Here is a 24874-nt window from a genome sequence, read left to right as displayed (position 1 = left end):
CGTGAGCCTCACGTGGGACAACCTGATGACCCTGTATGTACCCCAGCGCTTAGAACAGTGCTCTGCACATAGTAAGTGCTTCACAAATACCAACATTATTATTATAATTAACAAAATAAATAGGGTAATAAAGATATATATAAATATAAATAGGGCAATAAAGATATCTACAAATATAAAGTGCTTGGGAGAATAAAATAGGGTTGGTAGATGTGATTCCCGCCTACAGGGAGCTTATAGTCCACAGTGCGTGACAGATTTTAAAATCGATTAGGGAAAATAACAGGGTATAAAGATGGGTACATAAGTGCTGTGGGACTGGGGGTGGAATGAATATCAAGTGCTCAAAGGGCACAGATCCACGTGCAAGGTCGATGCAGATGGGAGGGTGGGTAGGGGAAAGGAGGGATTAGTCGGGTAAGACCTCTCGAAGAAGATGTGATTTTTAGTAAGGATTTGAAGGTGGGGAGAGCGGTGGGCTGTTGTCTATGAATGAGGGGGGCGTGCCAGGCCAGAGGGAGGAAATGGACAAGAAGTGGGCGGCGAGAGAGCCGAGACTGAGATGCAGGGAGTAGGTTGGCAGTAAAGGAGCAAAGCGTGCGGGTCGGGTTGACGGAGGAGATCCGTGAGGAGAGGTAGGAAAGAGTTGATTGGGTTCTTTGAAGCGGACGGTAAAGATGACGCGGAGAGGGATGGACGACCACTGGAGGTTCTTGAGGAAGCTTGGAGGATGTGAAAAATGAGACGGAAGCAGCGGAGCGAAGTGCGTGAACTGGTTGGGGAGAGACAGGAGGCGGGGAGGTGGAGGTCAAGGCTGGGTAGGGTAAGTGCTTGGACTAGAGTTTGGCTGGAGAAGAAGGGGTGGGTTTCATTCATTCATTCATTCATTCATTCATTCATTCATTCATTCATTCACTCACTCACTCACTCACTCACTCACTCACTCACTCATTCATTCAAGTCATATTTATTGATGATAATAATAATAATGGTATTTGTTAAGCACTTACTATGTGCAGAGCACTTTTCTAAGTGCTGGCATAGGTACAGGTAATCAGATTGTCCCACGTGGGGCTCACACTTTTTAATCCCCATTTTTGCAGATGAGGTCACTGAGGCCCAGAGAAGTGACTTGCCCAACGTCACAAAGCAGACAAGTGGCAGAGCCGGAATTCGAACCCAGGACCTCTGACTCTCCAGCCCGGGCTCTTTCCACTAAGCCACGCTGCTTCTCAGCGTGATGATGATGATGTCGGTACGTGTTAAGCGCTTACTGGGTGCCGAGCACTGTTCTAAGCGCCGGGGGAGATCCAGGGTCATCAGGTGGTCCCACGTGAGGCTCACGGTTAATCCCCATTTGACAGATGAGGGAACTGAGGCCTAGAGAAGTGAAGCGACTTGCCCACAGTCACCCAACTGACAAGTGGCGGAGTGGGATTCGAACCCATGACCTCTGACTCCCCAGCCCGGGCTCTTTCCGCTGAGCCACGCTGCTTCTCAGGGAGCGCTCACCGTGTGCAGAGCACTGGACTTGGAGTGTGCCACTGGGCAACGGGTAGGGACAATCCCGGCCCCACAACGGGCTCGCAGCTCAACGGGGTTTCTAATAATAATATTGGTATTTGTTAAGCGCTTACTATGTGCCGAGCACTGTTCTAAGCACTGGGGTAGACACAGGGGAATCAGGTTGTCCCACGTGGGGCTCACAATCTTAATCCCCATTTTACAGATGAGGTAACTGAGGCACCGAGAAGTTAAGTGACTTGCCCAAAGTCACACAGCTGACAAGTGGCCGTGCGGGGATTCGAACCCATGACCTCTGCCTCCAAAGCCCGTGCTCTTTCCACTGAGCCACGCTGCTTCTCTAGGCAATCCCACGGGGGCGAAGGGCGACAGGATCCACTGCCCGGCCCGCCAACAAAGGAAAAAAGGCCCGGGGGCGCGCAACGGTAGGGCACAGTGTGAGGGCACAGGTGAGTTGAGAGCCCACCTCCTCCAAGAGGCCTTCCCAGACTGAGCTTCCCCTTTTCCCTCCGCTCCCTCTGCTGCCCTCTGCTCCTCCCCCTCTCCCTTCCCGCTTCTCTCAGCGCTGTGCTCATTTGCTCATTTGCCTATATTTTTATTACCCTATTTATTTTGTAAATGAGGCGTCCAACCCCTTGATTCTATTTATGGCGATGAACTTGTCTTGCTTCTGTCCGTCCGTCTCCCCCGATTAGACCGGGAGCCCGTCGATGGGCAGGGATGGTCTCTATCTGTTGTCCAATTGTCCGTTCCAAGCGCCTAGTCCAGTGCCCAGCACATAGTAAGCGCTCGATAAATACTATTGAATGATACTATGAGAAGCAGTGTGGCTCAGTGGAAAGAGCCCGGGCTTGGGAGTCAGAGGTCATGTGTTCGAATGCCGACTCCGCCGCTTGCCAGCTGTGTGACTTTGGGCGAGTCATTTCACTTCTCTGTGCCTCAGTTACCTCATCTGTAAAATGGGGATTAACTGTGAGCCCCACGAGGGACAATCTGACTACCCTGTATCTCCCCCAGAGCTTAGAACAGTGCTTTGCACATAGTAAGCGCTCAACAAATACCAACATTAATTAATTAATTAATATTACTATCACCCTATTACCCTATTTCTTTCGTTAATAAGGTGTCCAACCCCTTGATTCTATATATGGTGATTAAATTGTCTTGTTTTTGTCCGTCCGTCTCCCCCGATTAGATCGGGAGCCCGTCGATGGGCAGGGATGGTCTCTATCTGTTGCCCAATTGTCCGTTCCAAGCGCTCAGTCCAGTGCTCTGCACCTAGTAAGAAGCAGAGGGGCTTAGGGTGAAGAACCCGGGCTTGGGAGTCAGAGGGCATGGGTTCGAATCCCAGCTCTGCCATTTGGCAGCTGTGTGACTTTGGGCAAGTTGCTTCACTTCTCTGGGCCTCAGTGACCTCATCTGGAAAATGGGGATGAAGACTGGGAGCCTCACGTGGGACACCCTGATTAACCTGTATCTACCCCAGCGCTTAGAACAGCGCTCCGCACATAGTAAGCACTTAACAAATACCGTGGCTCAGTGGAACGAGCACGGGCTTGGGAGTCTGGAGGTCCTGGGTTTCAATTTCACCTCCGCCACTTGTCAGCTGTGTGACTTTGGGCAAGTCACTTCACTTCTGTGAACCCCATGGGGGACAACCTGATTACCTTGTATCCCCCCAGCACTTAAAACAGTGCTTTGCACATAGTAAGCGCTTAACAAATACCGACATTATTATTATTCTTCTCCCCAGCGCTTAGAACAGTGCTCCGCACGTAGTGAGCACTTAACAAATACCAACATCATTATTATGATTATTCTCCCCAGCACTTAGAATAGTGCTTTGTACATAGTAAGAGCTTAACAAGTGCCATCATTATTATTATTATTATTATTCTCCCCAGCGCTTAGAACAGTGCTTTGCACATAGTAAGTGCTTAACAAGTCTGTGGCTCAGTGGCAAGAGCCCGGGCTTGGGAGTCAGAGGTCATGGGTTCTAATCCCGTCTCTGCCACTTGTCCGCTGGGTGACTATGGGCAAATCACTTCATTTCTCTGTGCCTCAGTGACCTCATCTGTAAAATGGGGATTATCTGTGAGCCTCACGGGGGGCAACCCGATGGTCCTGGATCGTCCCCAGCGCTTAGAACGGTGCTCTGCACATAGTAAGCACTTAACAGATACCAACATCACTATCATTATTATTCTCCCCAGGGTTTAGAATAGTGCTCTGCACATAGTAAGAGCTTAACAAATCCCAACATTATTATTATTGTTATTATTAACAAATACCAACATTATGATTATTCCCCCCAGCGCTTTGAACAGTGCTCTGCACATAGTAAGCGCTTAACAAATCCCAACATTATTATTATTATTATTATTAACAAATACCAACTTTGTTATTATGATTGACTAATTTAATGTTACTATTGAATAATCATAATAACAGTGTTGGTATTTGTTAATAATAATAATCATATTTCATTCAATAGTATTTATTGAGCGCTTACTATGTGCAGAGCACTGTACTAAGCACTTGGAATGGACAAATCGGTAACAGATAACAGTCCCTGCCCTTTGACGGGCTCACGGTCTAATCGGGAGAGACGGACAGACAAGAGCGATGGCAATAAATAGAATCGAGGGGAAGAACATCTTATTAAAGCAACAGCAAATAAATAGAATCAAGGTGATGTACATCTCATTAACAAAATAAATAGGGTTATGTATATACTATTCATTCAATAGTATTTATTGAGCGTTACTATGTGCACAGCACTGGACTCAGCGCTTGGAATGGACAACCGGGCAACAGATAGAGACCATCCCTGCCCACTGATGGGCTCCCGGGCTCATCGGGGGAGACGGACGGACAAAAACAACAGCAATAAATCGAATCAAGGGGATGGACATTTCCTTAACAAAATTGGGTAATAAAAATATAGACAAATGAGGGGACGAGGATCTGGGTTCTCATCCCAGCTCTCCCACTTCTCTGCTGGGTGACCTGTCCTGGGCCTCATCTACTCGTCGGCCAAACGGTGATTAAGACTGTGAGCCCCATGTGGGACAACTTGATCCCCCCAGCGCTTAGAACAGTGCTCTGCACATAGTAAGCGCTTAACAAATACCAACATTATTATTATTATTTTTGTTATTATCATTATAGTCGGCGCTCAATCAGTCCTCTCGGATGGATGAATGAAGACGGGGCGGGGAGGGGGAGGTCCGTTGGCGGCCACAAGGGGCGCGCGCCGCCCGCCAGGGGCGCGAGGGCAGCGCGCGCCTCCCGCCCGCGGCTCGCGCCCCTCGAAGCTGGGGGGAGGGGGGAGCGGAGTCGCGCAGGCGCAGAGGGGATTCGCTCCCCCGCCCCCCTCCGCCCCGGCGGGCCCAGCGCGCAGGCGCGGCTCCCCTCCAGCCCGCGGGTCACGTGATGAGCGTCCTGCTGCCCAACATGGCGGAGTTCGACACCATCTCGGAGCTGGAGGAGGACCGGCCGGCGCAGGCCGCCGCCGTGGCCGACCCCGACGACGACGAGGACGACGAGGACGACGACGACGAGGACGACGAGGACGACGACGACGACGAGCCGCCAAGGGTGGTGAGCGAGGAGCACCTGCGGAGCTACGCGCCCGACCCGGTGTCGGTGCGAGGAGCCGGACACATCACCGTGTAAGGGACACACCAAGCCCGGACTAAGTTCCCTCCTGCGCTCATTCACTCCTTCTTACTCAGCGCCTGCTGTGTGCACAGCACTGTGCTAAGCGCTTGGGATGGATAATTCGGCAACAGAGACCGTCCCTGCCCAACCGCGGGCTCCCGGGCTAGACGGACGGACGGACGAAAACAAGACAGCATCATCACCGTAAATACAATCCAGGGGATGGACACCTCTTTAGCTAAATAAATAGGGTAATGGGGTAATAATAATTGCATTCAATAGTGTTTATTAAGCGCCTGCTATGTGCAGAGCACTGCACTAAGCGCTTGGGATGGACAATCGGGCAACAGAGACCGTCCCTGCCCAATGACGGGCTCCCAGGCCAGACGGATGGATAAAAACGAGACAACATCATCACCGTAAATAGAATCAAGGGGATGGACACCTCTTTAGCAAAATAAATAGGGTAATGGGGTAATAATAGTTGCATTCAATAGTATTGATTGAGCGACTGCTATGTGCAGAGCACTGCACTAAGCGCGTGGGATGGACAGTTCGGCAACAGAGACCGTCCGTGCCCAGTGACGGGCTCCCAGGCTAGATGGACAAAAACGAGACAGCATCATCACCATAAATAGAATCAAGGGGTCGGACACCTCTTTAGCAAAATATATAGGGTAATGGGGTAATAATAATTGCATTCAGTAGTATTTGTTGAGCACCTGCTATGTGCAGAGCACTACAGGAAGCACTTGGGATGGAGAGTTGGGCAACAGAGAGACCCCATCCCTGCCCAATGATGGGCTCCCAGGCTGGAAGGGGGACATGGACAGACAAAAACAAGACGACATCATCACTATAAATAGAATCAAAGGGATGTAATAGTATTCACTGAGCGCTTACTCTGTGCAGAGCACTGGACTAAGCACTTGGGATGGACAGTTCGGCAAAAGAGACCGTCGCTGCCCAGTGACGGGCTCCCAGGCTAGACGGATAAAAACAAGACATCATCACCATAAATAGAATCAAGGGGTTGGACACCTCATTAGCAAAATTAATAGGGTAATAATAATTGCATTCAATAGTAGTGATTGAGTGCCTGCTATGTGCAGAGCACTGCACTAAGCGCTTGGGATGGACAGTTGGGCAACAGAGACCGTCCCTGCCCAATGACGGGCTCCCAGGCTAGACGGACAGACAAAAACAAGACAACATCATCACCGTAAATACAATCAAGGGGATGGACACCTCATTAGCAAAATAAGTAGGGTAATAGGGTAATAATAATATCATTCAATAGTATTTATTGAGCGCTTCGTATGTGCAGAGCACTGTATAAGCGCTTGGAATGGGCAATTGGGCAACAGAGAGAGACCATCCTTGCCCATTGACGGGCTCACAGTCTAATCGGGGAAGACGGACGGACAAAAACAAGACAACATAATCGCCATAAATAGAATCAAGGAGATGTAATAGTATTTACTGAGCACTTACTATGTGCAGAGCACTGGACTCAGCACTTGGAATGGACACTTGGGCAACAGAGAGAGACTATTCCTGCCTAATGACAGGCTCACAGGCTAGAAGGGGGAGACAGAAGGACAAAAACAAGACAACATCTTCACCATAAATAGAATCAAAGGGATGGACACCTCATTAGCAAAATAAATAGGGTAATAATAGGGTGATAGGCCAGCAGAAGGGCCCCGAGGGCAAGTTGGATATGATGCGGGGAGTGGAGATGTCCTAAGGACCAGAGAGCTCAGCCCCTCCAGGAGCCCTTCCCATTCCTTCAGTTCATTGGATCGTATTTATTGAGCGCTCCCTATTCAATCGTATTTATTGAGCGCTCACTAACGTTGGTATTTGTTAAGCGCTTACCATGTGCCGAGCACTGTTTCAAGTGCTGGGGTTGATACAGGGTCATCAGGTTGTCCCACGCGAGGCTCACGGTCTTCATCCCCCTTTTCCAGATGAGGGAACCGAGGCCCAGAGAAGTGAAGTGACTTGCCCACAGTCCCCCAGCTGCCAAGTGGCCGAGCCGGGATTCGAACCCGTGACCTCCGACTCCCCAGCCCGGGCTCTTGCCACTGAGCCGTGCTGCTTCCCATGTGCAGAGCACTGGACTAAGCGCTCGGAAGGGACATTTGGGCAACAGAGACGATCCCTGCCCAACGACGGGCTCCCAGTCCAATCCCTATGTGCAGAGCACTGGACTAAGCGCTTGGGATGGACAGTTCGGCCACAAAGAGGGACCCTACCGGCCCCAGGATGGGCTCACAGTCCAAAGAGGGGGAGAATAATCCTGTCGGTATTCGTTAAGCGCTTACTACGTGCAGAGCACTGTTCTGAGCGCCGGGGGAGATGCAGGGGAATGTTGTCCCACGTGAGGCTCACAGTCTTCATCCCCATTTTACAGATGAGGTCACTGAGGCACAGAGAAGTGAAGTGACTTGCCCACAGTCACACAGCTGCCAAGGGGCAGAGTCAGGAAGATTAGCCTCCCCCTTTCCCTCTGCTCCCCCTCCCTCAACACTGGGCTCATTTGTATATATTATTTATTACCCTGTTTATTTTCTCAATAACGTGTACATCCCCTTGATTCTATTTATCTTGAGGATGTCGTTTTTGTTTTGTTCTCTTTCGTTCTGCTGTCCGTCCCCCCAGATTAGAATGTGAGCCCATCATGGAGCAGGGGTGGTCTCTATCTGCTGCCCAAGTGGCCATTCCAAGCGCTCAGTACGGTGCGCTGCACGGAGTAGGCGCTCAATAAATACTATCGAGTGGCCGAGGGAGAGGCCTTCTAGTAGCAGCAGCCCTATGTATTGAGCGCTTACTACTGAACAGTGCACTAAACGCTGGGAATCTCCAGTTCGGCCACCGGTAGAGACAGTCCCTGCCCCACGGCGGGGGAGGGACGATGCTCGTGGATTTACGTGGCTCAGTGGAAAAGCCCGAGCTTGGGAGTCAGAGGTCATGGGTTCTAATCCCGGCTGCGCCGCCTGCCAGCTGTGTGACTTTGGGCAAGTCACTTCACTTCTCTGTGCCTCAGTGACCTCATCTGGAAAATGGGGATGAAGACTGGGAGCCCCACGTGGGACAGCCTGATCACCTTGTATCCGCCCCCAGCGCTTAGAACAGTGCTTTGCACAAAATAAGCGCTTAACAAATGCCATTATTATAATTATTTGGTGACCGATGTGCTGCGGTCTCACAATTGCACCTCCAAACCCGGAGCCCGGCGCGGTTTTCCCTCCCCCGATCCCAGAGCTGGGGATCCATCCAACCCCCGCTTAGAAAAGCTCTTTTTAAAAATCACCTCCGAGCCCTCCCGTCTTCCAGCTTTGATTCCGTGGCCTGCGGGCTCCCGCCCGGCTCTCCGCGTTAGAGGTCAGGCGTGTTTACATTTGCTTCCATTCATTCATCCATTCCGTAATGTTTATTAAGCGCTCACTGTGTGCAGAGCACTGGACTGAGCGCTCGGAGTGGACAATTCGGCCACAGATAGACAATCCCTGCCTCATTCATTCAGTGATATTGAGCGCTCACTGTGTGCAGAGCACTGGACAGAGCGCTTGGAATGGACAGTTCGGCCACAGATAGGCAGCCCCTGCCCCGTTCATTCATTCAGTAGTATTTATTGAGCGCTCACTGTGTGCAGAGCACTGAACTGAACGCTTGGAATGGACAGTTCGGCCACAGATAGACAACCCCTGCCCCGTTCATTCAGTAGTATTTATGGAGCGCTCACTATGTGCAGAGCACTGCACTGAGCGCTTGGAATGGACAGTTGGGCCACAGATAGACAACCCCTGCCCCGTTCATTCATTCAGTAGTATTTTTTGAGCGCTCACTGTGTGCAGAGCATTGGAATAAGTGCTTGGAATGGACAATTCGGCCACAGATAGAGACAATCCCTGCCCCATAACGGGCCCACAGTCTAAACCGTCCCCACCGTGCCTTCTGACACACCTCCATGTGGAGCGGATCCCCGAGGGGTGAGGGTAACTTATGGGAAACTTCCTCTTCTGTAAGATCCAGGGCTCTCCGCGGCTTGGAAAATTAAACACACACCCAGATCGCCGACAAGGGAGTGTTTTGCATGGGAGAACGTGGCCGGAATTGGTCTCCTTGCTCATCGCTTGGATGTTGACTGCCTGCAGTGCCCCCTCCTCCATCTCGGCCTTCTGGGAGTCAACTAGCGTTTTCATCCCATTTCGAATCTCACCGATAATTCTCCAAGGTCTGTCCCACCCGCACGTCGGGCTTCGTTCACTTCACGTGCCCCTCTGCGCTTGTGGTGCCCTTGGGGATTTTTCAGTGGATCGGAACAAGGCTTGGGGACTGGCTTTGGAACTCTTTTTGGCAGCCAGCCTGGCGATTAGGTTGATCTCAACCCAGGTTGTGTTTTGGGCCGGGGGTTTTGTAGAAAAGACCCAGCTCCACGATGCCAGCTGATAAAAAGAGAGACCGTTTCTCGAGCGTATTTTCTTCTCGTTGCTTTGTATGGCTCTTCCGCCCGAAAGGAATCCCGAGTACCGGCGCCTTTCCCCGGGACACCTCGCCTGCCTGCAGAGGAGTTCACGTGACCAAACAAATAGCTGGGGTTTTTCGTGCCAGGACAGGATTTCCCGGTTGATGTGGAGAACCAGGGTATTCACGGAGTGCTTACTGTGTGCAGATCACTGGGAAAGAAATAATAATAATTGGGTTATTTGTTAAGCGCTGTCTATGTGCCAAGCACCGGACTAAGCGCTGGGGCCGATACGAGACAATCAGACCCCACGTGGGGCTCACAGTCTAAGTAGGAGGGAAGTCCCGTCGGGCAGATGAGGGAACGGGCACAGAAAAGTGACTTGACTCCCTTACCACACAGCAGAGAAGTTGTGGAGCCGGGATTAGAACCCAGATCCTCCGACTACCGGGCCTGAGTTCTTTCCACTGGGCCGCACGGCTCCCAGGTACAGTACAGAGTTGGTAGGCGCGACTCCCTGCCCCCGAGTAGCGTACAGTCCACGCGGGGAGACGCCTGTTAAAATAGATGAGGGATAAAGGGGAAATAGCAGCAAGGAAGCAGGGTTTAGGTTTTTTGAGCCACATCTCTGGGTCCACTCTGCACAGACAAGCGCTTCCCTGTTCTGTTTTCCCGTCTGTGAAGAGAATGGCTTGCCTTGGCACATTTCAGTCCCCCGTGCCATGTGCCTTGGAGCACTGACTAGTGTGAGCAAGGCCTTCGATTCTTGGGGTGACAGGGGCTTTGGAGGAAAGCTGTTGAATGGCAGAGAAAACAGCGTTCAGCCCCTGGGATTAGAGGAGCGGAGCAAAGTTGTATCAGGGAGGAAAAAGACGTGAAACACTTTCTTCTACCGGGGTCCCCCTCGCTAAGTAAAAGATAGGGGAAACTAGTAAACTTGCACCACTTCTTAGACTCTGAGTGCCATTTCACTTTTCCCTGAGGTAAGGATCGTTTGGGCCTGTGATTCCAGTCAATAAACCCTTTTTATCTTCTGCAGTGAAGATTGTGTCTCACTTCCATTGGCTCAGCCCAATCTCCTAGCCTAAAAAGGACTTCGTTCACTCCGCGCACACGTAAGCGCTCAGTAAATACGATCGATGAATTGATACTCACAGTAGAGCACTAGACCTTAGGAGCCTGGTGACCCACCCTTCATGATCCCAAGTTTGAAAGGGGCTTTTCCTTTAGCAGTTTTCTTTCCCCCGCCGAGGGACGCGGCGGAAAGTCTTGGCAAGCCACAGAAAGGTGACTGTGAGCTTTGTCATTGAGATTCCCGAAGAGGTTGGAGGAACTAAAAGGGAGGGAGTGGATTCTGCCACGTATTTCCTTACGGGATGAGAACCATCCCCTCATGATTTCAGGGTGGGCTGAAAAATGACTGATGGCCGCGCAGTCACTTTCCCTTTCCTCAAGGTGTCCGGGTTTGAGGAGAACCAGAGTAGGAAACCTCACCCTTCCTTCTCAAGAGCAGCTCGGTCCGCGCTCGCCTCCTGGCCTCGTGCAGAAACCTAAGGGGTTCAGTCTACCTCATTCTTTCTCCAAATCGGCCCTCTGCAAGTCCAGTCGGCGTTTCCGGAGCAGCCCGAGCGGGCCACGCTCTCGGATGTTTCCGGGTGCCGTTTGCTTCTGCCCCGACGTCCCCGGGCATGAAGGAGACGCACTTTCCGGCAGTTTTGTTACCCTGGCGCCTGGAGCGGATTGGCACCTGTGCCCCGTTGTTTTTCCTGAACTGACTTCCACTGTCCCTTGAGAGGACTGGTCCCCCTTTTACTATTAATGTTCAAATAGGTGATCAGTGTTAATAATTCAATGCTTCCACCGGAAAGCAGTGTAGTGGGGAGAGCATGGGCCTAGGAGTCAGAGGACCCTTGGGGCTAATCCCGGCTTCGTCACTTGCCTGCTCTGTGACCTTTGGCAGGTCACTTCACGTCTCTGGGCCGCAGTCTCCTCAACTGTAAAATGCGGGGATTCGGTACCTGTTTTCCCTCTTACTTAGGCTGTGAGTCCCTTAAGGGATGGGGCTGTGTCTGATTTGATTGATTTTTATCTATCCCAGAGTTTAGGATGGTGCTTAAAACATGGTAAGCACTTAACGGGTAAAATATATATGCACACACACACACACATATATATACACACACATATTTAGCTCACTAGAGTGTGTGTATATATATATATATGCATATATAGCCCACTAGAGTTGAGAGAGAAGCAGGCTGAGCTTTCTGGAAGTCCTCCAACCTGCAGCTTGGCCACATAGCCCAAGTTGCTTTCCTGCATCAAACTCGAAAATAAAAAGCACGGTTAACTCCGATTTTGTAGAAATCCACAGTAATGGACGGTCCGTCTCCTAGGCTGTCTCGCGGGGGGTCTGTTCGGACGCCCCGTTCCAGCAGCCTGCGTTTTCCCTTCACGTTGTGAGGGAGCGTTGGCCCAACCCCGCTAGCGTTTCGTCGATGCCGGAAGGAACGGCTTGCGTTCGTACGGGTTGGGTGAGGATTCCGGCGTGAGCCTTCCCGAACGTGGGATTTTGCAAGGACACGACGCCCTCACGTTAGACGAGAACCGGGCGATTCCCGGACCGAAAAGGAAGCGGTTCGGTGTAGCGCGTTTTCGGACCGAGGAATGCCGCCCGGAGGCCTGCGGGCTCTTCCGCTCGCAGGCAGGCTGAGAAGAGTGGGACTCTTCGGGCCTAGGGAGATCGGGGTCAAAAAGGGACCGGGCAGAACTCTTGGCACTTGTCCGCTATGTTACGTCGGTTAAGACGTTTTCACTTCTCTGTGCCTCAGTTACCTCATCTGCAAAGGGGGGACAGGGACCGTGTCCAACCCGACCAGCTCGTATCCTGTGGGGCCGGCCCGGAATAAACGATACCAATAAAAAACCAAACAAACCTGAAGAGCCCATTCCAGCTGGGGGGGGGGGGGCGGGGGGCACCCTTTGAAGCTCAGTATCAGTCAGTGCGTGGCATTTATGGGGGTGTATCTGTGTCAGAATCAGTCACCCCGTACTGGCGGCTTGAGAAAAGTTGGCTACAACAGGCAGGTCCAGAACCAGTCAGTGGAAACACTTTTCGAGCGCGGCGGCCGATCACGGAGAGTCGTGCCAGCCAAAAATGTCAGGTCCAAGACAGGTTGGGAACAATTCAAGGAATCTCCTTTTAGGCCCGATTAGAGCGGAGGTTAAGGAGGTTAGATGGCCCTTCCCTAGATGTGAGGAGGGGCGTCGAGCCGGGCCACCGTCCCCTGATTTCTCCAAGCATCCCGTCGACGCCGCCTGGGAGGGGATCTCGGTCGTCCGGGCCGTCGCCCGGCCCCTGTCGGCGCCGCCCGGCCGCCGGCGCAAATCGCCTGGAGATGAGAGTTCATTCATTCATTCAGTAGTTATTGAGCGCTTACTATGTGCGGAGCACTGTACTAAGCGCTTGGAATGGACAAATCAGGTACATACAGAGTTGTCTCCCTGCATGTCATCCACCCGGTAGGAGCGCCAGGCAGCCCGATCGGCTTGTGACGTATCCCCAAACACAAGTCTACATCCGTAGAAACGTTAATTGGGTACATTCCGTACGCTTTCTCGCACCAGGGCGAGCTTGGAGTTTTTTTGTTTCTTGCAAAATGAAAAATCTTGCACGCTGTTAAGCAGACGGATCACGAGAGGTGCGACGTTGCTAAATTTCCTGGGGAATCATCCAAAATAAGCCTACGCTGCAGAAATCCTGGGGCTTTACCAGGCTTGAGGTGGTTCACCTGTTTTGAGAGAGAATGGAAACTGCGGCCTTTACAAGGGGTTGCGAGATGCCTGCTTTCCCGGATTTTTTGAAATGGCATTTAGGTGCTTACTCTGTGCCAGGCACTGTATTGAGCGCTGGGCTGAATACAGTCTAATCAGATTGGTCACAGTCAGGATCCCAAATGGGGCTTACAGTCTTAAGAGAAGCAGCGTAGCTCGGTGGAAAGAGCCCGGGCTTGAGAGTCAGAGGTCATGGGTTCGAATCCCGGCTCGGCCACTCGTCAGCTGGGTGACTGTGGGCAAGTCACGTAACTGCTCTGGGCCTCAGTTACCTCATCTGTAAAATGGGGATTAAGACTGTGAGCCCCACGTGGGACAACCTGATCACCCTGTATCTACCCCAGCGCTTAGAACAGTGCTCTGCACACAGTAAGCGCTTAACAAATACCAACGTTGTTATTTTTATTAATCCCCATTTTACAGACGCGGTAACTGAGCCACACAGAAATTAACTGCCTTGATATTTAGCGCTGCCCGGTCCCATCTTTAGAAAACCCTTACATTAATCATAATGGCGGTATTTGTTGAGCGCTTACTCTGTGCCAAACTCTGTACTAAGCACTGAGGTAGGTACAAGATAATCGGGTCCCATAAGGGGCTCACGGTCTTAAGTAGGAGGGAGAACAGGTATCGAATCCTCATTTTGCAGATGAGGGGACTGAGGCTCAGAGAAGCGAAGTGACTTGCCCAGAGTCACACGGCGGGCACGTGGCAGAGCCGGGATTCGAACCCAGGTCCCCCGACGCCCTGGCTCTTACCACCAGACCGCTGCTTCTCGAGTGAGCATTTGTAGGCCTGCGCAGCAGCTTCAGATTGGCTGAGGAATCAGCGGGAGGGATGGAGCGTCCGCGCCGTCACTGGAAAAGGAAGCCGTGGGAAAGCGAAGGCAAAGGAAGAGAATGTTCACGGATCGAAGATCGAGAGAGGAAAACGAGATGGCCGGAGGGAGCGCGTTCCCGCCCGGCTCCGGTGCTGCTGTTTCTCAGATGGAAATATCGTCTCTGCCCTCGGGCCCGACGGCTCATCTGGGGCACTGCGTTCGTCAGCCTTGCCTTTCTTAGGGGACTAGGTAGCCAGGTTACTAAATCCTAAGCCATCGATCAACCAGATGGCGTCGATGGAGCACTTGACTCTCCGCATGAGGCCCGGGCTCCTTCGACGGGGACGTTGAGGCCGGTCGTTTTTCAGGGGCCGGATTAAGTCGACTTAAATGGAATAAGAAAGTCGTTGCTCTTGAGGTGCCGGTGTCGACCTGCCCTTCGGGTGCCTCGCGGGGCCCCGGGCAACAGAGCTGACTGTACGGCCTTGGTCGGGAAGAGGCGTTCGTACGGAGCGGCGCATCGTTGCCCGCCGCTGTTGGCGGGCGATGCGGATTACTGGAAGTAGCCTGTGTCCTGCGAATCGTGCAGTGAGGTCACGACGAAGGAAAGCCTCCAGGCTTTGAATTTCCACCTCGGGTTTCTGGGGGCCTTTCGCAGCCCGAGCGGTTACGAACGTCGTCCGAGAGCTGGTTTCACCGAAGCGAGCGTTGCGACAAGTAGCCGCCCTCTTTGACCTCCGTTCGGATGTCCGGTTCGAGGCTAAGAAGGCTTCCTCTTCGATATTTCCGAGCCCGCCGCCGTCAGCCTTCTGAGCATATGGTCGTTTCGGAGACCGAGGAGAGAATCCCAACGCGGGCGGCCGCTCCTTCTCAGGTGCCCCCGAGCGATTTTGGTCCCCGGCCTCCACGGGCGTGACGTTCTGCTGGAAACGAGAGCACTGGGGTTCGGATTGCTCAGGCAGGCTCACTCACCGCAGCTTTTAAAATTCCATCCGCCCGCTTTGTTCCGAGACTTTGGGGAAATGTAGCGGCCGTTTTGCCCGGTTCCCCGCCTCCGAGCTCCTCGTTGGCTCAGAGACGGCTCCCAGGGCGGGAATGGGCTCTGAGGCCCGGGATGCAAGGCGAGAGGTGGGGCTGGAGCCGTGGGGGGAAGAGAAGAGGGGTAGAATGGGGGCCTGGGGAGTCCGCCCGAAAGAGAGCGGGGGGCTTGGGGATCCTGCCCCCGAGAGAGCTGGGGGTGGGACGCGAGGGCACGCTCTGGGGTCCTCTTTGTCATGTAATAATAATATTTATGGTATTCGTTAAGCACTTTCATTCAATAGTATTCATTGAGCGCTTACTATGTGCACAGCACTGGACTCAGCGCTTGGAATGGACAATTCGGCAACAGATAGCGACCAGCCCTGCCCATCGACGGGCTCACGGTCTAATAGGGGGAGACAGACAAAAACAAGACAACTGAATCGCGATAAATAGAATCAAGGGGATGGACACCTCATTAACAAAATAAATAGGGTAATCCAGATCTAGACAAATGAGCAGAGCGCTGAGGGGAGGGGAAGGGAGAGGGGGAAGAGCAGGGGGAAAGGGGGCTTAGCTGAGGGGACGTGAAGGGGGGGCAGAGAGGGAGCAGAGGGAAAAGGGGAAGCTCAGTCTGGGAAGGCCTCTTGGAGGAGGTGAGCCCTCAGTTACTACCTGCCGGGCGCTGTACTAAATGAATACATTTAGTACATTTAGTACTAGTACAAGGGAATACAAGCTAATCCGGTCGGACCCGGTCCCTGTCCCACATGGGCTCACAGTCTCAGGCCCCATTTTCCAGATGAGGTCACTGAGGCCCAGTGAAGTGACCTGCCCCAAAAGTCACCCGGCAGACACGTGGCGGAGCCGGGCTTAGAACCCACGACCTTCCGACTCCCAGGCCCAGCAGCTACGCCGTAGATATTCTTTATATAAACGCACCTGTCGCGTAAACGCCGGTGGCCTCTGGCCCGAGTGCCGGTCCCTCATGGATCACCCTCCCCTCGCCAGACGCACGGGGCGACGGGACGGTCTGAAATATGAACGGGGGTAGTCCTGCCGCCCTCTGACTCCCGCCCCCTCTGGGGAGATCCAGATCAGCCCCCCACCGTTCGGGCGTCTCGACCCCTTCCTCCCCGGTTGCCAGCCATCCCTTCCCTGTGCCTGGCCAGGAGAGTCGGCACCAAGTCGCTGTGGCCTGTCCTTCTCGGGGTGGGGAGGGCTGAAGGCAGGCGGGCTGTGGCGGGCAAGGGCCGCAGGGCCTCAGAGCAGTCGAAGCAGCCGGCGCGCGGGGCTCGGCCGCTGGCCGGGTGACTCGGAATGCCCCCCGCCCCCGCCGCTTATTCCGCTAGGTTTTCCTTGCCCCCCGGGCAGTCCAAACGGGAACATTGGGATGGAGCCAGGGTGGCGGGAGTGAGCGGAGGGGGGAAGGGCACGGCCCCGTCCCCCGTGGGGCTCACGGTCTTGACCCCCGTTTTGCAGGCGAGGCGACTGAGGCGCAGAGAAGTGAAGCGACGTGTCCAGCGTCACACAGCGGACAGTGGGGGAGCTGAGATTAGAATCCAGGTCCCGTGACTCCCAGGCCCGGGATCTTTCCACGGGGCCACTCTGCTATTGAGCCTGAACCCCGTGAGGGGCAGGGACAGCATCCAGCTCGATTACGTTTGCTCCAGCTCTGACACTTCACAAACATAGCAGTTATTATTATTATTATTATTATTATGGGAATTATTCCCACGGTTTGAATCCTTATCTTTTTCACCATAAAATTGGAAAAAAAAAAAAGAGTAACAAGCCCCACCGTGATTACAGTAAATTCATTTTGATTCATTACTTTTCTCATTTGCAAAATATGGACTTGTGTATGGATTAGCTGAAAGCTCTGGGCTAAAAATGGCCTCTGAAAAGAAAAAAATGAAAAAGACCAACCCGTTCCCATCCCGTAACCGTCTTCGAAAGAGGCAACGGTCGAGAGAAAGTTAGGTGGAATATATTTTGTTTTGTGTGTTTTTTTGTTTTGTTTTCAAGGTTTGGCTTGAGCAACAAGTTTGACACTGAATTTCCCTCTGTTCTGACAGGGAAGGTAAGTAGGTCTGCACCGAACTTTTCTCTTTCAAAAGACTGTTTGCGTGGCCTGCCGGGTAGAATGAAAGTGTCTTAAATGCAGCGTGTGGAAGCTCAAAAAGAGGCCAAGGTGAACGAAGCCCACGGGAATCGGAGGCCCGTGCTTGGGGAGCGGAGTGGGAGAGCTCAGTCTCTTAATTAACCCCCCGAACGGAGCTGCGTCTTGGGATCCCTCCTTATCCCGGAACAAGAATCCACCCGGTAGGAAAGCGGTCCCTGTGAATTGCACCAGTACGACGTGCGTACGGGGGAGTTTGGGGGTGGGGGTGACGTCCTGAGCCTTCCGAAATGTTTGCATTCGTAATCGTATTTATTGAGCGCTTACGGTGTGCGGAGCCCTGTCCCAAACGCTTGGAAAGTACAATTCGGCAACAGGTAGAGACAATCCCTCCGCAGCGACGGGCTCTCGGGGGAGACGGGCATCAGTAGCATCAGTGTAAATCAATAGAATTGTGGATATATGCACATCGTTAGTAGAATAAAGAGAATAATGAATAGACACAAGCGCTGTGGGGCGGTGAGTAGAGCAGAGGGAGTCGGGGCGATGGGGAGGGGAGGAGGAAAAGGGGGGCTCAGTCCGGGAAGGCCTCCTGGAGGAGGTGAACTTGCAGTAGGGCTTTGGAGCGGGGAAGTGGGCTAGTTTGGCGGATTTGAGGAGGGAGGGCGTTCCGGGCCAGAGGAAGGACGCGGGCAGGGGGTCGACGGCGGGACGGGAGAGAAGGAGGCCCGGTGAGGAGGTGAGCGGCGGCAGAGGAGCGGAGCGGGCGGGCTGGGCTGGAGAAGGAGAGGAGGGAGGTGAGGTAAGAGGGGGATGGAGAGTTTTGAAACCGAGAGTGAGGAGTGTCTGCTTCACACGGAGGTTGACGGGCAACCACTGGAGATTTTGGAGGAGGGTGGTGACCTGCCCAGAGCGTTTCTGAAGAAAGATAATCCGGGCAGCAGAGTGAAGTATAGACCGAAGTGGGGAGAGACGGGAAGTTGGGAGCTCAGAAAGGAGGCTGATGCGGTCATCCCGTCGGGGTGCGATGAGTGATTTTACGAACAAGGTCGCGGTGTGGATGGAGAGGGGAGGGCGGATCACGGCCGAGTGGTGAAGGCGAGACCGGCGGGTTTTGGCGGCGGATTGCATGCGTGGGGTGAGCGAGCGGAGTCACGGACGACACCGAGGTTGCGGGCCCGGGAGACGGGCAGGGCGATGGCGCCGTCCACAGTGACGGGAAAGTCAGGGAGGGGGCCGGGTTTGGGAGGGAAGACGAGGAACCCAGTCGGTCCACATCCCCGGAAAGAATAGCGCAGGTCTCTGCTTCAGGGGCTGAGTGAGAACTCTTAGAGGAGATAAGCAGGATGGTTTTTCATCGTTGAGCTGCTTTCCTCCGTGCTGGGGGTTTTGCTTCGGCAGTGTGACCTCAGTCAAGTCACTTCTCTGGGCCTCAGTGACCTCATCTGTCAAATGGAGATTAAATCTGTGAGCCCCACGTGGGACCACCTGATCACCTTGTATCCCCCAGCGCTTAGAACAGTGCTTTGCACGTAGTAAGCGCTTACCAAATACCGTAATTTATTTTTTGTTTTTGCCGTAAATCCCAGAGTGGAGACGTTTGAATCTCTTGCCCCGCTATCTTGATTTTTCCGTTACCTTAGGCGGTGGGTTTCCATTCTTTCAGATGCCTGTAGCATGGGGCTTTTACCGGTCTCCGGATGGCCTACCTATTTCCCCCCACCCCCAAAATTTTCGGTGAAGAGTTTGCCCGGGAAAGATTTCCCCATCACACATTATTTCTGCTCGAACCAGTCCCCATCCCTCCAGCGGTCGGTCAGTCGTATTTATTGATGATAATAATAATGTCGGTATTTGTTAAGCGCTTACTATGTGCAGAGCACTGTTCTCAGCGCTGGGGGAGATACAGGTTGTCCCACGTGAAGCTCACGGTCTTAATCCCCATTTTACAGATGAGGGACCTGAGGCACAGAGAAGTGAAGCGACTCGCCCACAGTCACACAGCCGACAAGTGGCGGGGCCGGGATTGGAACCCATGACCTCTGACTCTTTCCACTGAGCCACGCTTCTTTTCCTTTTCTTCCACTCCTTTGTGTGTCACCCTGACTCGCTCCCTAAGTTTACCTCCCCTCCCGGCCCCACGGCAGTTAAGTACATATCTTTAATTTATTTACAGTAATGTCCGTCTCCCCCGCTGGACGGCAGACTCACTGTGGGCAGGGTATTTGTCTATGATATCGTTAGAGTGTATTGTCCCAAATGCTCAGTACAGTGCCCTGCACACAGTAAGTGCTCAATAACTACGATCGTCTGACGGATCGACTAGGCGCTTAGGAAGAACAGAATAAAGAAGTGACACGTTACTTGTCCACGAGGTACCTGCCCTGCAGCGGAGGAGACCGACGTAAAATATTTAAAGGAGTCGTCAAAAATGGAATGTACAACTGAAGAAACATATGTACAAGAGTCCTGAGGATGGGGCTAAATAAATGTGAAGGTACTAGATTTGACTGATAAATTTATTCAGATTCTGGTGCAGGGAAATTAATCGGGGAAGGCATATGGGAGGAGGTGGAATTTTTGCAGGGGAAGGAGAGTGTTCCAAGGCAGGGGGATGGCGGGAGAGTAGAACGAGGGCCGGCCAGAAGGTGGGCTTGGTGTGAATGAAGAGAGCCGGGGGGGAACGGCCAACGAAGGGAGCAGATGGGGTGAATTGGTAGAGAGCCGGGAAGCCAGTTGGGGGATGTTTTGGGCAGGAGAGACGCGGGAAGCCAGCGGAGGGTCTGGAGGAGAGATGCGGACCAGGCCAGGCTTCAGCAAGATGATGTGGGCGGCGCCAGCTAGCGTAGATGGGAGTCAGGGAGACCAGCCAGGAAGCTGATGTTCTAACGTAGCTGCCGTAGGACCAGAGCTCGGACCAGCCTGGTTGTGGTTTGGGGGGTGAGGAAGGGGCCGAGAGATGTCGCGTACGAAGAACCGGCAAGGATTTAGCGGAGACTCAATGGGGCAGTTGAAAGGCAGCGAGGAATCGAGCGCCGTACCCAGGGTCGGGGCTTCCGGGACGGGGAGGGTGGTGGAGTGAGATGGGGAAGGTTAGGGCAGGGAGATTTGGGAGAAATAGGAAGAATTCCGTTGGATCTGTCGCGTTTGAGGTGCCCAGGAGGCCGAGGAAGAGCGGGAGAGAATCTACTCTTTTGGATTGGCTCGAAGGAGATCCTAAGTAGCGGAGCGCGTGAGTATGTAGGAAGAAGGTCCTCTCTGGGGAGACGATGATGGTGGAGCGAGATGGGAAAAGTTAGGGCAAGGAGATTTGGGAGAAATATGAAGAGTTCTGTTGGATCTGTCGCGTTTGAGGTGCCCAAGAGGCCGAGGAAGAGCGGGAGGGAATCTGCTCTTTTGGACTCGGCTCGAAGGAGATCCTAAGTAGCGGAGTGCGTGAGTCTGAGGAAGAAAGTCCTCTTCGGGGAGACGACAGAAGGACCTGGCTCAGATTGGGCATTTTGGACAAAAGAGAGCAAACTCCATCGTAACTGGCCTTCCTTGCATCCAGTAGTATTTATTGAGCGCTTACTATGTGCCGAGCACCGGACTGAGCGCTTGGAATGGACAGTTCGGCAACAGATAGAGACCGTCCCTGCCCATTGACGGGCTCACGGTCTAATCGGGGGAGAGAGACAAAAACAATAGCAATAAATAGAATCAAGGGGATGTACACCTCATTAACAAAATAAATAGGGTAGTAAAAATATAAAAGATATGGAACGCTTCACGTACCTAGCGATAACTTCGGAGTGCCTCGTAGCTGGATATTGTTTCAGGTTTTTCTTAAGGGATGACGTTGAGGTGAAGGCTATTCACTCCCCAGCCTGAAAAGCTTAGGAAGCTAATCCCTCAATTCTGATCGTTTCCCCATTTGAGTGACCACGATGGCGGCGTAACAAGACTTTGTTTTTTTCTTTTTTGGAAGTCTTTAAAATCCACCTCTTCGCCCTATAGGAAACTTTCGGAAATCTTGGTTGCGCAGTAATAACTGTGGTGTCTGTTAAGTGTTTTACTCAGCCACCGTATTAAGTGCCGTGGAAGATTCAAAATCATCAGGTCCCACCTGGGGCTCGCAGGAGGTAGGAGGGAGAGCGGGCATTAAATCCCCATTTTGCAGACAAGGGAACTGAGGCCCAGGGAAGTGTGATTTGCCCAGGGTCACACAGCAGAGCGGGGATTAGAACCCAGATCCTCTGACTCCCAGGGCTATGCTCCGTCCACCAGGCCGTGTTGCTTTCTTATTCCCCTTTTCACCCTGCCAGGAAATTCCAGTGTTACGGTCCTTTAAAGTACTAACTTCCCGGCGTGCTGTTTTCCACTCCGGGTTGCTCGGTTCACAGAGAGACGTAAACCCTTCTGTGCCTTCATCTTGTCTTCCGCGCTGCCGACCTCTCGCCCACGTCCTGGCGAGAGCGTCCTAAGGGAAGTAGGAAACCAGCCTCTAACGGCCCGAGCCCGTTTGGGCTCGAGAATGCCGCGGTGTTGGAAGAAACGGCTTGTGCGGCCCGTTGGACGCCGTGACTGTCGCCGCGCACGTTTTGCTTAACGCAGGATTTTGCAAGAACACAACCTCCGCTTCGGAGAACGGAGCAGACGGTGATCTGTACTCTGCGGAAGCTCGGGGATTATCTCTTGCCCAGCCAGCCGACTGTCAGCTGCTGTGGGGGTTTTTTCATTTGTTTTTTAATGGTATTTGTTAAGGAGCTTGCTGTGTGCCAAGCACTGTACTAAGTACTGGGTTAGATGCGAGGTCATCAGGCAGGTCACTTAACTTCTCTGTGCCTCGGTGACCTCATCTGCCGAATGGGGAGGAAGACCGTGAGCCTCACGTGGGACAACCTGATGACCCTGGATCTCCCCCAGCGCTTAGAACGGTGCTCTGCACATAGTATTGTTAATGAGATGTACAACACCTTGATTCTATTTATTTGCTATTGTTTTAATGAGATGTTCATCCCCTCGATTCTGTCTATCGCCGTTGTTCTCGTCTGTCCGTCTCCCCCGATTAGACCGTGAGCCCGTCAGAGGGCAGGGGCTGTCTCTCTCTGTTACCGATTTGTCCACTCCAAGCGCTTAGTACAGTGCTCTGCACATAGTAAGTGCTCAATAAGTACTATTGAATGAATGAACGAATAGTAAACGCTTAACAAATACCACCATTATTATTATTATTAAAGTGGGAATTAGGGCTGCGAGCCCCATGGAGGACATGGATTACATCCAGCCTGATTACCTTGCACCTAAGAGTGGCAGAGTCGGCATTCGAACCCGTGACCTCGGACTCCCAAGCCGGGGACCGAGGCACAGAGAAGTGAAGTGGTCTGCCCAAGGGCACGCCCTGAAGAGGCGGCGGAGCTGGGGTCCTTCTGACTCCCAGATGTATCCGCTGGGCCGTACTGCTTCTCAAACACCGTTCCGGTGAAGCCCTGTGCTTCGGTATAATAACGTTGGTATTTATTAAGCGCTTACTAGGTGCAGAGCACTGTTCTAAGCGCTGGGGGAGATACAGAGCAAGCAGGTCGTCCCACGTGAGGCTCACAGTTAATCCCCATTTTACAGATGAGGTAACGGAGGCACAGAGGAGTTCAGTGACTCGCCCACAGTCACACAGCTGACGAGTGGCAGAGCCGGGAATCGAACCCCTGACCTCCGACTCCGAAGCCCGGGCTCTTTCCACTGAGCCACGCAGCATAGAAGGGTGAGCAACCTTCCGTTCTTCCCGATACTTCTATTTGCAAAGCCTGGTAAGGTTCCGGAGCGAACCTGGCGATTTTTCATTTTGGAGCGAATTAAATCAGTTGTCCCATCCGTCCCCGGGAAGGAGGCCGCAGGACCGCGGTGGGCCGAGCCCCCCGACTTTTCAGCCGGAGCCAGTTGGCAGCGGGGATGGAGGGAAGAGGAGAGGCCTTGGGCGTGCCGCAGCTGGAGAGGTGGCCGTGGGCCACTGGGCCGGGGACGTACGGAAACCGCCCCCCGCCACGGGCCGGGGACCCAAACCCAGACACCTACCGGGCCAGGGAGAGGGAGAGGAAGAGGAAGACACACGCGGACACCCTCTCGCTCTCCCTCCTGCGTCAGGGACCCCCACAGACCCGGCCAGGGAGCCTCACGCCCGCCCACCCCGCCACCCTTCCCCGCCCACCGGGCGCAGGACACCCAGAGAGACAATCCTGAGTCTGGGGACGAGTGGGATCGGAAGCCGGTTCCGCCTCCCAGCCGCCTCCCGTCCTTGCCGTGAGGGGCCTCCGTCCCTCCCCCAGAACCGTGCTAAATTTCAACTCCCCCGTCACGCCGCATAAGGAGGGACGCGTCTTTAGTTTTTTACTTTTGGCTTTTTTTTTCCCCCTTTTAAAGTACGAGAGCTCAGGTCCCGTGGGAGATTCCGCCTCATTCGAGCCCGGGATTGGCCCCCGGACCTCTCGTCCGTCTACCGGTTAAGCCGTGGCCGTAGCTTTTATTCCTTTCCCGCCCGACTGACCGTTTGTTCCGATTTTTCTCTCATTCGGTTCGTTTTCAACCCTCCGCTTCCTCTCGGGGAAGCGGTGGGGCCTAGTGGAAAGAGCGCGGACCCGGGAGTCGGAAGGTCGCGGTCCACCACGTGCTTGCCGGGTGAACTCGGTCAGGTCGCTTAACTCGTCGGGGTTCGGTTCCCTCATCCCGTTGTTTTAGTGCCATTGTTCTCGTCCGCCCGTCTCCCCCGATCGGACCGTAGGCCCGTCAGAGGGCAGGGACCGTCTCTATCTGTTGCCGATTTGTCCATTCCAAGCGCTTAGTCCAGTGCTGTGCACGTAGTAAGCGCTCAGTAAATACTACTGAATGAAGGAATCCCCAAAATGGGGATTAAATACCTATTTCTTGATTCTATTTAGTTGCCGTTGTTTTTACGAGATGTTCTTCCCCTCGACTCCGTTTCTTGCCATCGTTCTCGTCCGTCCGTCTCCCCCGATTAGACCGTGAGCCCGTCGAAGGGCAGGGACCGTCTCTATCTGTTGCCGACTTGTTCGTTCCAAGCGCTCAGTACAGTGCTCTGCGCATAGTAAGCGCTCGATAAATACTACTGAATGAATTTCCTTGCTTAGCCCTTGAGCCCCAAGTAGAACCTGATGATCCTTGTCTACCACAGCACTTAGTACAGCGTGGCTCAGTGGAAAGAGCCCGGGCTTGGGAGTCAGGTCATGGGTTCGAATCCCGGCCCTGCCCCTTGGCAGCTGGGTGACCGTGGGCAAGTCACTTCCCTGTGCCTCAGTTCCCTCATCTGGAAAAGGGGGATTCACCGTGAGCCTCACGTGGGACAGCCTGATGACCCCGCATCTCCCCCAGCGCTTAGAACAGTGCTCGGCACATAGTAAGCGCTTAACAAATACCAACGTTATTA

The 24874-nt window shown here is 53.3% G+C and overlaps 1 protein-coding gene across 5 annotated transcripts in view; it reads left to right on the top strand.

Annotated features, from left to right (window-relative positions):
* The first annotated feature begins 4951 nt into the window (after positions 1-4951).
* CHIC1 (cysteine rich hydrophobic domain 1) overlaps positions 4952-24874 on the top strand; it is a 58091-nt gene continuing 38168 nt past the window's right edge. For all 5 annotated transcript variants that reach the window (XM_029067482.2, XM_029067483.2, XM_029067476.2 and 2 more), the window contains exons 1-2: positions 4952-5198; positions 17364-17418. In XM_029067482.2, the coding sequence (XP_028923315.1) occupies positions 4960-5198; positions 17364-17418 (294 nt within the window). In that variant the 5' untranslated portion in view covers positions 4952-4959. The remainder of the gene's footprint in view (positions 5199-17363; positions 17419-24874) is intronic.

The sequence above is a fragment of the Ornithorhynchus anatinus genome, chromosome 6, assembly GCF_004115215.2.
Source record: "Ornithorhynchus anatinus isolate Pmale09 chromosome 6, mOrnAna1.pri.v4, whole genome shotgun sequence".
In the NCBI taxonomy this organism is placed as follows: Eukaryota; Metazoa; Chordata; class Mammalia; order Monotremata; family Ornithorhynchidae; genus Ornithorhynchus; species Ornithorhynchus anatinus.
The sequence above is the reverse complement of the archived record's forward strand: the minus strand, read 5'-3'. Positions and strand labels throughout refer to the sequence as shown.